This window comes from Mauremys mutica, chromosome 10, assembly GCF_020497125.1.
Source record: "Mauremys mutica isolate MM-2020 ecotype Southern chromosome 10, ASM2049712v1, whole genome shotgun sequence".
NCBI lineage: Eukaryota > Metazoa > Chordata > Testudines > Geoemydidae > Mauremys > Mauremys mutica.
Window position 1 is genome coordinate 55,618,774 of NC_059081.1, and position 16,398 is coordinate 55,635,171.

At 42.8% G+C, this 16,398-nt stretch overlaps 1 protein-coding gene across 1 annotated transcript in view; it reads left to right on the plus strand.

Moving 5' to 3' along the window:
* The first annotated feature begins 8,613 nt into the window (after positions 1–8,613).
* Positions 8,614–16,398, plus strand: part of PLCL1 (phospholipase C like 1 (inactive)) — a 316,303-nt gene continuing 308,518 nt past the window's right edge. Inside the window, exon 1 of the mRNA XM_044978470.1 lies at positions 8,614–9,200. Coding sequence (XP_044834405.1) covers positions 8,937–9,200 — 264 coding nt within the window. The 5' untranslated portion in view covers positions 8,614–8,936. The remainder of the gene's footprint in view (positions 9,201–16,398) is intronic.

The window sequence follows — 16,398 nt, forward strand, 5'->3', positions numbered from 1 at the left end:
GACAGATGCAGGTGTTCTCATTAAGTGGAATGAACATTCCTATTAAGTAGCAATCACTTCAGTTTTAAGCCTAATGATACTTAATAGTACTGGTCTATAAGACTAGCATCTTCTCCTCCGAATCCCTTCTCAGGGCCCTTTGTTTTGTGATGCCTACAAGCAATCAACCAACACTTAAATAGCTAGGCTGAGGAGGAAGATGGGAGCAGTTAAGAAAGTTTTCCTTATGAGTGTAAATAGAAAAGTGTGAGGTGAGGATGGTACTAAGGTTGCCTGACACTTCTCATTTTAAGACTCTGTTCCATTTGGGGTGAAATATTACATATCATGTGTCTACTTCAGGCTGAATGTTTATAGAAAACTTTTAACCAAAACAGTTCATCAACTTCTAATAATGGTGATAGCAGAAAAATGTTTTACTCATTTAAAAAAAAAATCTGGTGACCTCCTCTTTCAAGAGCTCTAACACCCCATGACTTGGAGAAGGGATTTAAAATTTGACAGGGGGTTGGTGTTTGTATCAGGGATGTCTCTTGCTATTCCTGTGAAAATGGCCCCAAATTTGGCTTAGTTATAAGCTTTTGAACAAATCAGTTTGCACATGATCATTAGAGATTTAGATTTTAGTAGCTAACTTTCCCTGTAGACTTCCTCCACTCTGGGCATACTCCAGCCTGGCTATGAGCAGGGTTTTCCCTGTACTTGCAGCTCTGGGCTGCTGCATGCTAGTTAGGGTCTGTGCCTAGGTCTCAGCACCAGAGCTGAGAGTGGGGATTCTGACTTTCCTATGGTCTCAGTGGCCCTCCTACTGGGCCCAGGCAGCATGGAGGAAGAAGCTGCCTGATTCAAAGCCAATGGGGATAAGAGCCAGATTTTAGAGGCACGGAGATGGGAGTAGATTGGGACAAGAGGGGGTGGGGTGGGGGACTGAGACTGGAAGATAGGGTCTGGAGAGCCTGGGACTAGAGTGACATACTACATGTGGGTGGGCAAGGAGAATTACGACTGAGAGTTGGGGATGGAAACAGGAGAAGCCAGGCTTCTACAGACAGACTCCATCACTAGTGATGCTAATTCATTCCCAGAGCAGGCCCATTCTATGTGCTAAATGAGGCAGGGATCCTGTGAGGGGAGAAAAAATATGTGATCCTGTCATTAGACTATGACTAAGTGGGGTGGTTTGTCTGTACCACTTCTAGATGATTTTATGAAATTGTACCATGAAACTACTGTCACTATAGGTATGTGGATCCCCCTTGAGTTAGCAGGTTTATGATGTCTCTGCTTGGCCAGAGACTATGGTGAATGATCAGCACTTAACAATCCATCTATTCAAAGTGGAACATGCTGGGACAATAGTCTTTCTCAATCTGGGAGAAGACATCACCCCCCTCATCCCCCCCTTGTCTGAAGTGAGGGGAAGGGTTGGGAGTAATGGAAAACTATCAAAAGGCGGAACAAAGGAAGCAGATGACCCCAGCAGAAATCTATAAAGGGGGAGCTGGGGCGGGGCAGGGAAGGGGGAGTTTTTTCCCATCAGATTAAGATGAGGGAGGCTGCTGCAGAGGCAGGGAAGGCAAGGGGGCAGAGGACCCTGCCTGTCTGATGGAACACAGGTGGCTATCATCAGCAAAGAAGCATGAGCTTGTGAGGGACACTGCATTTAGGATGTCTCATTGTTTTGTATGGTCTGTACTCTCCAGTGCTTTATCTCAAAAGCATAAAGTTGATAGCCACCCACACTCTGTTCACTCTATGGACTGCTTCACAACTGCTGTGCTGGGAGAGTTCTGAGTGAGGAATGTGTCTAAGTACTGGGGTGTTTGAAGGGTCAGAGCTGCACCCAGAGGGGCTAAGTGGCTGGACAGCAGGTTCCAACACTTGGGAAGGAGGTGCCAATAGGTCTGTGCCCTGAGTGTGCCTGAACAAAAGTGGCTGGACTCTGTTCAGGTTCTGGGAGCACATCCCTGGGAATCCCCTCACAGCAATCCTAATCCTTGTCTAGGAAGGGGGGCTCACTAGGGTCTGTGGCAGACTGTCTTAATACAGATTTTTTTATATATGTATTATGATTGCTGGTGCAATCTTAATTGGGGTATTTCTGAGCTCTTGAGTGCTTGACTTTGCAATCTTAATATACTTTTTACAATAGGTGGTTGTATGTAATTCCAATGTGGTTTCATGTGGGCACAGAGTCCACCTGCATATTCCTGTTTCAAGGATTCAGGCTGAAGTCTGTACAGTGATTAGTATAATGGTGTCTTGATTCTGAGCATTGCTGTAAGATAAAAACTATAACATATGAAGCATGTTCCAGCTGAGGGCTTGATTCTGCTCATTTACTCACACGAGTAGCACTCAATTATGAAAACAATACCATTGTCAAGGACTACTTTGTGAATAAGAATTGGCAGCATCAGGCCATAATTGGAGTGTATGGATTGCTCTTTCAAAACTGCACATCTCAGAGTCTGGTTCTGAGCATACAAGTTTTACAGTTTATCTTCCTCCAACTGAAGAAAAGTACCTTTGTGGAAAATTTAGAGGGTAATAAAATTTTTTAACTAAAAGGATCCATAATAAAACTTTCCAGAACTATCATTCAAGTTAGTTTTCTAGTTTTGGAGAAAAAGCGTAACAAGTTACCAATAAGTTAAATGTTCCCACCAAACAACATAGCAGGCATTGACTATAATTTAAGACAATGGGGTAGTACAGGATTTAAGTATATTAAATCGTGACCTTTGCCTATATTTACTTTTAAAGATTGACTCAAAACTTGCTGTGTGTTTTTTCACTTTTGGGAATTAGATCAATATTTAGACAAAATGTCAAGGGAATAACTATTTTGCTGAAAGTATATCGCTTGCCTGATACAATAAAGTGACATTGTTTTATTTGTATGAAAATCTTTAAATAGCCTTTTAAAAACATTTTCATATGCAGCATATTACAAAGACAGAAAACACACAATAACCAGTGTTCTATTACCATAAGAATTACATAGATAAGAACCTTTTATCTTATAGATGCACTTGTATAACTCTAGTCAACATTAAAGTGAGCTATGCGTTAACACTGATGGCAAATCAGTACTTGAAGAATACGTTATGTGATCTTCCCCCATGTAGAAAAATAAATGCTCTAGCAGTGCCATAAGAAAGGTTCTTGTCTGCTTTTTATCACTCAATCACCATAGGGGCACCATCCTGACAGCAGAACACTTTTAATTTTAGAGGGCATTACCTTAAAATTATCTTTTATGGTGAAACTCTAAATATGAAAGTACTTGATTATGGAAACTAAATTCCAATGTAGATCTATGGTTCTGCCATCTGTGGAGATGGATTCTCAGCTGTTTTTTAAACTGGCAATTTACACAAGCTAAGATTCTGACCTTGTTTCAAGGATCCAGTAAGTAGAGGGATGCAATTAAAAAAAAATTGTATGTAGACTTGTGTTCTGTTCACACATACACACATGCAGCTCAAAACACAAGAGGTAAACTTGGTCTCTCAGCACCTCTGTCTTAGCTTGAATGAATTCCCTAGCTTGGTATCCAGTTTCAAACTTTATATGGGTCAGATTTTTCAAAAGAGTTCAGCACCCAACAGCCCCTTCTGAGAGCAATGGGTGTTTCTACTTCAATTTTAGTACCGTCTTCAACAGTCATTGTGTGACTTATAGATGACAAAACACTTACAATGAAAACAAATGATAGTGCAGCAGCACTAAAATGGAAAAATGCCTTTTGAGGGCAAGCTATTTTTTTCTTTACATGCCATTGTTATTGAGGGTGATCATATAGCTTTTAACAGATAATCTACTAATTAAACTGGATTAATACTTATGGGCTGCATGTAAGGATAATTGTTTAGACAATGGGGCCATCTTACTACCTTTGTCCTGCTAGACTAACATTGCAATACAATATCACAATATGGTAACAACTTAATTGTTATATAATGTCATGGTGCGGGATATGGGATTCATCCACTGATGGAAAAACTGTAGATTAGTGGCAATGCTAATGACGGCTCTATACATGACCCTTCTTTGTGTGTGCCTGTGTTTGCAAATCTGTACATAACACAATATACAAAGATGAGTTTTGTCTGTCTGTGAAATGTAAGTCTCTTGGCTGGAGTCATTAGCCAACATTTGGGGCCTTGCTGGGTTGTTTCTATTAGGAAGAGAAATTGATAATTGTCTGGTGTTATCTTTATAAAGAATATAAGCCATGTCCTGTTCTCCTAGACATAATAGAGACAAACAGGTAGTTTCCTTGTTTGGAAATCCTACTATGACTCTTCAGAGCATTGTGCCGAAAAAGAAGTTCTGGCTCTTACCTTCCTTCCAGGGCCATGTTGACTACTGCTTCTGTCATTTAGCTGTAACCAACCAATCCCCTAGTGCCTGTACTTGCAATCAGTCCTAGCATAACCCCTCAGCCCACATGATTTAGCTGCACCTTGCAGCCCAGTGACTTGGGCAGTGGTTTCCTATTGTTTTACAGTTATCATATAATAGTGGTTCTCAAAGTTTTGTACTGGTGACCCCTTTCACATAGCAAGCCTCTGAGTGTGACCCCCGCATTACAAATTAAAAACACTTTTTAAAGTATATTTAACACCATTATAAATGCTGGAGGCAAAGCAGGGTTTGGGGTGGAGGCTGACAGTTCATGACCCCTGTTTAATAACCTCACGACCTCCTGAGGGGTCTCAACTCCCAGTTTGAGAACCTTTGTTATATAAGGAGGCATTTAATCGCTCCTTCCATTTCATCTGAATGAAAGTAGTTAGAATCAGCTTTGACCAAGTTTGTGGTGGTCATTGCTCAGAGACCTGCTTGTTAGTAGCTGCCAACACCTTCCAGCATAACAATATTAAGATCCTTTAGTGGTGGAAGAGGCTTGAAATACAAAATACAATAGATGATCTAGAGATCGGGTTCCAGAAAAGCATGGCAGTTGGAAGTTGTGAACTGACTATCCTTTTTGTTCTATAGTAAATACTAATATGTCTTAAGAGAACCTGCAATAAAGGAACATGTTTCTAACTGGAAACAGTGAGTAGTTAACTTTTTTTTCATTTGGTTTTATTTGTAAAACAAATCTCTGATACTTAACACTTTCTATAATGCTTACACCAGGGGTGCTATGTAAGGAGCTCCTTGTTCCCAGTCATCTGCTCAGAATACTAAATAATGACTCTCTACTGACTGCTAAATTGAAATTGTGACCTGTTTGCCTGGGTAGGGGGACAGCAGCATCCTGTATTCTCTACCACAGCACATACACAGGCCGTTAGAGCTACTCACAAAAGAAAAGAACATTCCTGCATGCCCAACACCATTGCAACTTGGGATGCATATTGTCACCATCTTTCTCCCAGCTTTCAGCATTTTATATTATAAATTGAAATAATTCATGTTTGCATGTGTTATGACATAGAAAGGGGTTGTCAGCTGAGTGAGGGTCTGATCCAACTCCCACTGCAGACTGGAAACTTCAGCGGGAATTGCATCTGGCCCTAAATTAGTATATTTTATGACTTCTGCATGGAGAAAAGTACAAGGTTCTATTTTCTATCTTCTACATGTATTAAGGTCACACTTTTAATGGGAATTATGTTCTCTGCATTTAGTGGCAATTAATAACTGGCTGGTGTAATGTGAGGGTTGAGCACCTTTTCCCTGCTTAAGTCATTAAGTGCCAGGACATGCCTGACCCAAGGGTCTAATTAATTAAAGAAATGAGTTTAGGAAGCTGGAGAAAAATAGAGCTTTCTGATAAGCTCAGTGACAACATGCTTATGCCTAGAGTTTGGACTCTGGGTATTGCTGGTTAGCCATCTGCTCCCACCCCCTCCCTCAGTCTCTTCGCTCTTGCCCTCCTTTGGACTCAGGAGGTGAAGTGTGGCTTTGGGCAGGGGGTGGGAGAGAGGGGCACCTTCCTGTGGAGACAGGGAATAGATTTGGCTAGACCTTATGCTTCAGTAACCCATCTAGAGCCAGGCTTCAAGCTCTGCCCCTTCTGACATCAGCTGAACTAAACCAGCAGTGCGTCTATATCATGATGCCAACTTTCCCTAACCTATTGCTAAAAATTTCCCAAACCGGGTGAAAAATTCCCAGATAAAGTTTTTTTTTAACAGAGCTTCTATATCCTGGGAAATTTTCCAAAACCTGGGAATTTGTGAGTAAAATGTTTCAACTTGGGAAACTGGGAATTTTCATTCAAAACATTTTACTCAAATTCCCAGATTTTGGGAAATTTCCCAGGATATAGATTTCAGAGTAGCAGCCGTGTTAGTCTGTATCTGCAAAAAGAACAGGAGTACTTGTGGCACCTTAGAGACTAACAAATTTATTTCAGCATAAGCTTTCATGGGCTACAGCTCACTTCTTCGGATGCATAGAATGGGACACACAGACAGGAGATATTTATTTATGTTCTCTGTATGTATAAATATCTCCAGTCTGTGTGTTCCAGTCTATGCATCCGAAGAAGTGAGCTGTAGCCCACGAAAGCTTATGCTGAAATAAATGTCAGTCTCTAAGGTGCCACAAGTACTCCTGTTCCTTTTTCCAGGATATAGAAGTACTGTAAACCAGAGGCACTTAAAGTTCCGCTGTTAATTATTCCCTATTTTTTATTACAGTTCAGAGAGTGCACCTGGCCCAGCTCCTGCCCTCCTTCACTCAGTCCGACCTTGCAGCCCTACTCCACGCAGCATTTGGCCTTTACTTGGGGCAAATAAGTGACTGGTTAATGCAAGAACCTCTCTACTGTCGGACCGTCTCGCGGAGGGGCGCTGGAGGGCGCTGTTGTTGCTGAAACACATCACAGCCTGGCTGGCTGGACCGAGCGAGGACTAAGCTACTCTCCTTCACCCACGTTGTAATGCCCCGGCGCGGAGCGTTGTGCGGCGCCTCCTTGTTCTCTCCGCTGATCAGATCCTCGGCGCCGTTTGATTCTTTACAAACGTAGCCGAGAAGGTCAAGGCAGAGTCCCAGGGCTCCCGCAGCCCGAAACTTCTCCCACTGGAGTGTAAGGTGAAAACTCCCCCGGCTTCGCTGGGAGCAGCAGGCTCTGCTCTCGGGGGCGAAACGGGGCCCGGTCAAAGCACTTATTCCGTAGGTAGAAAGCAGAAATGAATTAGATTCGCATCAGGAGTCCACTCCCTGCATCGCTTACCCCCCCCCCCCTTCGCCCTTGTGAATGGTCTGGGCAGCATGGATTGGATTACAGCGGGTGCTTTGTTGCATAAATCGGTGACAAGCAAATATATTTGAAAACAGGCTAGGCAGCACGCACATCCCAAAAGAGAGTGAAGTATCAGGGGGTAGCCCTGTTAGTCTCTATCCACAAAAACAACAAGGAGGCCCGTGGCATCTTAAAGACTAACAGATTTATTTGGGCATAAGCTTTTGTGGGTAAAAATCCTCACTTCTGCATCTCTAGAAGTGAGGATTTTTATCCAGGAAAGTTTGTTTTTTTAAAAGAGAGTGAAACTATCCCCCGCCCTCCCCTTATTTGCCTCTCCCCATACAAAGGGGAGCAGCTCTACCCGGTCATTTACATTGACAATCTGAACACTGTCGAGTCAGGCCTCCCCTTCCACTCGTCAACCTGCCACTGGGGTACCACATGAGCCTGGCCGAATGTCCGTCTAGCGGCATCTGCCTCCTGTTTCGTACACGTTGGTTTATTTAGTGATAGGTTTTGAACGGTCTCACTTTTAATCCAGTTCAGCGACAGAGCTGTTTCATACCTTTCGCCCGCCCCGATCATCCCCTGCACCGTGAACACAACACCCCTGCAAACTCCTCTAAAGGTGCGTTTACTGGGACTGCTAATGTGCAAGATTCGGAACCTTTTCTCCTCCCCCCGCTCCCCAGCGTATCTTTAGCGTGACATGGTCAAATTTCAAAGCATCCCAGAAACGTCCCTCTAGTTGTATCTTAAACCATTCACGCTTTGATGTCCACAAATGTAATACAAGCAAAGTGCCGCTTTGAAAGAACGGATGCGCTTATTCGGTTTTCAGGGGCATAAACTTGTCCAGCCTCTCCTCTAGTCTCTCTCTAACCTGACGTAGTCACACTCCAAAACTTCCCGAAACCCTGCCTCTCTGCTGGGCACTTACTCTCCGGCCGTGCCTGCTCCAGCACAAAGACACGCTTTGCTTTGAAAGCCAGGCTGCGCTGACTGGACAGCTGGCTGGCAGGGGCGACTAGACGTCTCCCCCCTCCCTTCTTCACTCACCTCTTTAACCGCCCCTGATCACACGTCAAAGCTTCGTCTGTGGGAGTGTGATCTACAGGTAGGGGTGTGTGTGTGTGTGTGTGTGTGTGTGTAGCTATAGTTGTATGCACCCGTTCGCTGGGACTCCCAGCAGAGCCCCCATTCCATTCTGCCCCATGGCCACACCCCCGGCGATTACTATTGGGCGCCCCCGGCCCCATCGGAAAAGCTGCTCCTGTGCTAAGTGGGCCGGCTCCCTGTCTGTCAGCCTGGCCTGTCAAAACACGCCTGGCTCTGTCACAACAGAGGAGTAGAGCCGCGGCACTTCCTGCTCGAGGGCGAGCGGGCGGCGGGCTGCAGCTTACCCCGAGCGCTCTGCTTCTGCCTTGCACGCGCGCCCCGGGATCCTGTCCCTTCTGTTCTGCCGGGCACAGGCGGGGCGCGCGCCCGCCCTTTCCCCGCCGCTGGAAAGCCCCCTCCTGCTACAAGGGAGACCCTCCCCCCCTGCGCCTCCGGGGCTGCTGCCTTGGCGGGGCTGCCTAGCCACCTCCCGCTGCAGACGGAGCCGGGCTAACGATGACTCCCCCTGAGAAAGTTGCTGCCGCCGCGGTGCACTAGGAGGAGAGGCTGGAGTCAGATCCGCGCGCCCCACCCTGGTGTCTCCCCGCGCCCCGAGCGGAGGGTGATGGCAGAACGCGCGGGTCCTGCCCTGCCCGAGGCGCCTCGCAAGGGCGGGGAGGAAGCCGAGCTGTGCCTAGAGCCGGTATCCCTGGAAATCCCTGCGGTGGCTCCAGGCAGGAGACGGGAGCGCCGCAGCGGGCTGGCTATGGCAGGAGCCGCCGAGCGCTTTCCCGGCAGCCTGGGGACCTCGGCGGGGGCAGCAGCGGACCCCGAAGCCAGCCTCTTGGAAGCTGCCAAGGCGACCCCTCGCAGGAGCAGTATTATCAAGGTAAGGCGGGCACCCCCTGCGCCTTGGGGGGAGGGGGGGACGCGTGTGTCCGGGTCGCGCGTGGTCCCCTTGGCGCGTGCCCCTGTGTTAGGAAGCTGCCCTGAATCCGAGCAGGGCGTGCACAGTCACCTCCAGGCGCCGGGGAGGTTTCTCTTCACAAGCAAATCTCCCTTCTTGGAAAGGGGGGGTGCCTTGTTGGGAGCAGTTGTTGACGGTGAGCAGAGAAAGTCTCCCACTTGCTTCAGCCAGTCAGCCCCCACCCCAGCTAATAGTTTTGAGGGATATGTTTGCCCAGCTCTCAGCTTTCCATTGCTCCCTTTCCCAGTGGTTCTCAACCTGTGGTGTGAGTGCTGCGGATGGTTTGCAGATCACTTGGTGCTGGTCTGTGGAGCGCTGGCTGGTCACATAACATTGGCACTTCTCATTCTTTCTCCCCCTCCCCCGCCCGCCCAGCAGTAAAAGAAGCTTAAAAACTTTTCTAATATGACTCTTTCATGTTGTCGCTGTTGTAAATGCCACAGATCTGTGAATGGTTAGAGATGATTGTGCCTGGGATGGGATGAGAGGTGGCCCACACAATACAAAATGGAAAGAGATGGTCCCTAAGGCACTCTCTGCATTACAGTGTGGTCTATGCTGTGAAAAGGCTTGAGAGGCCATAGCAGACTTTCACCTTCTCATTTCTTGAAGGTATTTTTAACTGTTAGGGTAAATTATGCTGAAGAATTAGGAGCAATCCAGGAATGGATGGATTTCAGGTAAGCATGAAAAATGTATTGATGCAAAAACAAATAGGAGAAGCAACATTGTACCTTATTAAAATGAGCATGAATAGAATTATGAGGGGAGGAGTACTGGGGAGGGGGCCTATCCCTCCAGCTTTTAGCCTGCAGAGGACAACACTGACTTTGTTTCCCCCACCCGAAATTTTATCCACCTGGAAGAGAAGCCACAGAGAAATGACCAGGGACCGATTGAAGCTCTTAGTTTGTACAGCTCTTAGCTCTCAATTGATGCTCCCCTCTGTCACTGTCAGCTGCTGATCTGTTGCTGTTGAGCTCAGTGGCTGAATAGGCAAGAATCTGGGGAGTGGGGAAGAAAAATGGGGGATGGGTCAGGGTGGCTGCTGAGCTGGCTGGGAAGGAGATATAGCAGCCATCCCCCCTCGCTGTACATTTCCAGCAGCAACAGCTTCTCCCATCCCTTTAGCAGATCTAGGAATGAGGGAAGGCAGGTACAGCACAAACCATTCACATATAACAGCTTTGGGCACAGATAATACACTATATAGTCACACTCTGTTTCTAAGCAGGTACATACAGTGGGCAGTTATATACACACATATTGTTTTTCGTGTGTTCTCCAAACTGGTATCTTCAGTTCTTGTGTGAAATGGAACAGATCGTGTTATATGTTGTGTAAATACACACACATACTTGTTTATTTTCCAAAACTTCTAAATGCTAAGGGTGCAGACTACAGAGGCATCTGCTGTGTTGAAGAACTCTGGGTGGTATATCTGGGCAACAAATACCTTGCAGTAGCTTGTTGTTTTGTGGTTTGTGAATTTCAAAAAGAAGACTGTTTTCAGGATGTGAACTTGGAAAAAAGAAGAAAAGACCTCAACTGTTGTTGCAAAAGTATCAGAAAAACAGTTGGTTAAAAACAACAGAGATGCAATCGTTTTATCAGATAAAAGAAAGATTTTATAGAGTGGGCTATAGGCACACACTTAAGATGATTAAATTGGTTTATACTAATTTTGTTAATGCTCACATGAAAGTGGACATCTTTAAGATACTATTTCCAATGTATGGACTTGATGCTGTCCTTATTCAGGTGAGCAGTCCCAATGAAGCCAAAAGTATGTGTTCCCATTGAAACCAGATTGTGAGTGGCTGGATTGGGCCCTAAAGCAGTAGTGCTGTTAACAAGCTGTTGTTAATGCAGGAATGAAAATTATGGAATATGGGGAATTCTGGTCACTTTATGTGACCAACAACAGTTACCATCAAACAACAATGTAAATATCTTGTTTGAAATGTTTGCTAACTTCACAATAGAGCAAGTGTTGAAATAGCAATAAAGTGTTTTGTTTTGCAACTTGTCTTTATTTTTATGTAGCATTTGTGAAGAACTTGAAGGCAGAATAAATAGGTTCAACCTTGATAGTTCTCTCATTCTTGCTTAGAAAAATATGCCGTGACACATAAATTAAATTATGTTTAAAAGCTGATTGCATTCCAGATTGCTAAGCAATACTGTCTGCTTCGCATCCTTATTGTTACAGTTAAATTAACAGGTTCAATTTTGACCCTAAAATCCTTGACTATCTATTTGTTGTAATCTGGTAGGGAAGTCTCCCAGGTTCCATTTATATATTCAGTTTAGCTTTTTAAGAAAGATCTCAAGGAAAGAGAGTTGCTATTTTTTATATACTGAACTAAGCGGTCCCTCATTGTAAATATTTAAGTTACACAGTGAATCCTGGAGAGATGAATTTGTGGGCAGAGTTCAGATGAGAGGGTTGAAGATGCACACTAACGGCTGTTTAATAGATATGTGTTAATGATATTCATATATCTCCGTGGTTCTTTTGGCCTGGTTAGGACTCGAGGAGACAGGAGTCAGAAGTAGACCTTGCACCTGGGTGAGAAAAAAAGACTTCAACTATGGTTGACTCCTGTGCAAGGGGAAGATCCTGGCACCCTTCATTCTTGCTGTACTTGAACAAAAACTGGACAAAATCTAGCCCAAGGCAGAGCAGTAACAAACATTCATGCTTAACTCTAGGTACTTCATATGTTCATTCTTTTTCATAAACGAAGCATTCAGAGTTGGATTTTAAGGTTGTGATTTCCAAAGGCAGTGTAAGGGAGTTAAATGCCTAACTCCCTTAGGCTCCTTTCAAATATTCCCGTGTAAACTACTAATCTGCATCAAATTGGTCCGAATCCAGCAAAGCACTTAAGCATGTGTGTAACTTTCTATAAGCATTAGCTAAAAGCAATCAATTGAATTCAATGGGACTGTTCAGGTGCTTAAAATTACACACGTGCTTAAATGCTTTGATGGACTAGGGTCATGGTTCTTTGAGTATTTACTCCAGCACTCTAAGGCCTTGGCTACACTGGTGCTATACAGCGCTGCAACTTTCTCGCTCAGGAGTGTGAAAAAACACCCCCCTGAGCGCAGCAAGTTACAGCGCTGTAAAGCGCCAATGTAAACAGTGTCCCAGCGCTGTAAGCTAATCCCCATGGGGAGGTGGAGTACCTGCAGCGCTGGGAGAGCTCTCTCCCAGCACTGGTGCTGCGACCACACTTGCACTTCAAAGCGCTGCCGCGGGACACTTTCCTTTTTCTCTTGAAGCATGTGTAAAGGCTTCACAAGATACGTGATCTTGACCTAAAGTAAAGAGAACATCACTGACCTTGCAACTTCAAAATTTCGATCTGAATCTCCCTGCTCCATAAGGTGTCACAAATCATGAATACGTTCTGATTAATTTCATGTAGATTTCACTTCAGGTTGATGACATGCAAAATTGCAAAAAACTGATATTACAGTAATCCTGTTTTGACTTATTTTGCTGTTGGGACTAGTTGTGAAGAAGTTTGTTTTCCCACAGGCTTGCCTTATTTAGTGTTTATAGAAAAGAAGTTTGAAACCCAGTTTTCCTTTGGTATTGTCCCATTGTATGATTCTGGGAGTGGTTTTCATTTATTTTGGAGTAAGAATTAAATACTTAATTTTGTCTGCATCTTTCAAGACTTTGTAATGTTTTAGGAAAAGCTCTCCAGCTGTTGAATATATATTGTTATATAGAATCAACATTTTAAAAATAATTAATTTACTATCACAGGGTTTTCAGATGAAGAATTTTCATATGCAGGAAAAGTAATCATTTAAACATTGCACATTAAGTAGCAAAAAGACTTTTACAATCTTACTTTTATTATTGAGTTCATAAATCATTAAATCTAAATAAGCTTGAATGAATGGTATATTTGCGCATATCCAGAATCAGAATGTTGTTCCATTGCTTTCTTTAATTTCTTTTTTATCTGCTGAAAAGTGAGTTGGATTTGAGAAAATGATAGAAACCTGCACAACAGTCATTCAAATGCTGCAGCAAAGTGTCTGTGTAGTTCTGTAGAGGCCACTGGACTGGATGGCTGAAGGGATTGGTAATAGGATCCAGTACTTGGTCACTGATTTAAACCCAGCTCAGGTGATTGTGACCAAAAATCTTGATTCTCTGATGCCTGTTTTGTAGCCTATGTGAAATGAGTTGGAGGCATTTTTTAATGACATTATCCTGCACCTGTTGAATTCAGTGGGAAAGTTCCCATTGACTTCAGTGGTGTGGGGTCAAGGCCTTAGTGCAGCGGTGGAAAATAAATTGTAAAAGAATCCCAGTACTTTCTTTGGACTTGATTCTTCAGGGGTTAAGCACTTTGGCCCCAATCCACCAAAGCATTTAAACACATGCTTAATTTTAAGCATATGAGTAGTCCAACTGAACTAGGAGCGTTCAAGTCATCCAGCTTTACTTTAGTCAAAGTACACTCTTTTAAAATTAGTTTTAGTAGCCACTTTTGGATCTCTGTGTCAAATTCAGAGGTAGCGTAAGAGGATGCATCTCCATGCAAGCTAGTGGAGTTGCTTGTATCAATGGAGTGTTTTGACCTAGGGTTGCCAAACCTCCAGGATTGGCCTGGAGTCTCCAGGAATTAAAGATGAATCTTTAATTAAAGATTATGTCATGTGATATCTCCAGGAATACATCCAACCAAAATTGACAACCCGAGTTTGACCTCCCAAGGATATGTGCTTTAAAGAACTGAGTACAGTCTTAAATAATAAAAAAAAAAATCTCTGTAGCAAATTAAATTTGATTTCTACTGTAAGTAAGAGATGAACCCTTTTGGATAATGTCCAGTGTGTATAAGGTCTGAATATTTGTTCTTGGACATGTTCTCTCTCATTTAGAGAGAAAGAGGAAAATAGTTTTTCTTTTAATTCAAATTTTAACTTGCTAACCTCTTATTCACAACTCTGTAGATGATGGGGGGAATTTAAAAAAGGCATAAATAGGAAATAGAAATAATTGACTTTGTACTTTTGAACATCTACCTCCTGCCTTTTCAGGAGTCCTTTCATTTAAATCCATTCTCATTTGTCCTTTTAAAAAGAAAAGAGAAAATAATAATCTTTTATATTGGGGATTTCACCTATAGATCTCATAAATCATTATCAAAGCTTATTTGGGAGAATTTTATGTGAGTCCAAACTTTGTAGACAGGTTCAGAAGCATTGCTTTAAGAGGCTTATTTGTATTCAACCACTCTACTTCACAGTTAACTTTAATAAGAATTATAATCATGCTGTGACAAGGTCCATAGCCAGGGAGTTTGCTTTCCTGAATTTCAAAAAGGAAAGAAAAAGCTGAAATGAAGCAAGGAGGAATTCCAGGTGCCCTCCCCACACTTCATTTCCCCCCACAATGTGTAAAAGGAGTAAGGATCTATGTTTCTATACTGCTTCTATATAACCTTTGGCAAAAGAAAAGTGTGAAATACTGTGTCATACATTAAAGGCCAGAGCCTGCAAAGCAGACAACTCTCATTGATTTTTTTCATGTGCCTGATATTTCAAATTCCATTATAACTCTAACCTCTTGAGAAGCTTTAAACAAAAGAAGTAAAACAAAAGGTTATTTGTCTTATCAGTAATTTTATGATTTAGTATGTGTGCACAGGTGACAAATGAGGCAGTATTTGGAGAGCAAGAGAGAAATACATTTTACTAATTTCACAACTGGTTAAAAGTCATGGTTAGTTATTATTTGTAAAACCAGTAACACCTAGGGGCTTCCACTGAGATTAGCTCCCCACTACGCTAGGTGTTGTACAACCCTATAATAAGAGGCAGTCTCTGTCCTGAAGAGCTTACAGTATAAACAGACAAAAAACACAGCATGGTATAAAGGAACTATTACTATCCCTGTTTTACTGAAGGGGAAATGAGGCACAGAGGCGTAGGGACTTGCCCAGGGTCACATTGGTTAAATTACTCTCAGATGCTTTCAATAATTTTTATCCCTTCTGTTGAATTATCCAGGGCTAAATCAAAATTAATTGTTTGCAGTTGAAAGTATAATTGCAATTTTCATACCCTTCCTCAGTAAGGAGGATAGAAGATAGAGTTTAAAAAGGGAGAGGTCCCTTCTTAGTATTTAGTGCTCTAGCCTGTAAGGCTTCTCAGCCTAGAACTCTCATTGAAATTAGCTATTATTATTATTATTTTCCTTCTGGAAATTGGAAGTATAAATAGTTTAATAAATTGATAGGAAGGTTGTCCACTTATGTAATCCCCACATATATCTTTTACTGAAATAATATGCAACTTTTTGCAAAGACATTCCTCAGAGGCATCTCAAACATATATCCCTGCTCTGCGTACATTAACTGTATACTTTTGGAACTATATTTCTTCCCCTTCCTCATAACGGAAGAACATCTTTGTCCAATGATGTCCTAATCTAAGACATAGGTCCTTGTTATATTGATAAAAATGAACTTTACATATAAAGCTGGGGGAGAGGGGAGGAAGGGACAATATTATCAGAGTTCCTTAGTCATTGTGGAACTGAAAGACCACTCCTAACTTCAATGTGATACTTTCAGACATTGCCTTGGTCTGTTTCATACTTACAGATGTTTCTTTAAGGCTCAGTCTGACAGTCCTTGCACAGATGATATGCCGGACTGGTCTTTTTCCTATTCTGCCTTCAGTAGTTTGCAGGCAATTTTCAAATCCAGGAAAACTATTTAAGTGGCTGGCTAATATGGTTATGGCTATTTTACTTCAGGAAGCTATATTTCTCCAATGGACATTTTTAGCTCTTATAAACCTCTGATAAAAGAATTTAGGTTTTAATTTCTTTCAGTTTGTGCTCTGAAGATAGTGTGGTGAGGCAACTGAGACATTTTGCACATCTTTCTTTGCAACATAAAGATATCTGAGGGAAAAATGTACATTTCTCATGATTGTTTGTGTCACTGGAATTATTTAGTAACTTATTTTGCTGCTTGTACAGTAGATGCCTTTTGCAAAAAGTCTAAATATGAAAAAGTTTGTTTGAAGTAAATTTTGATAGCCATATAGTGATTGCACCATCACTTGCTTATTGTTC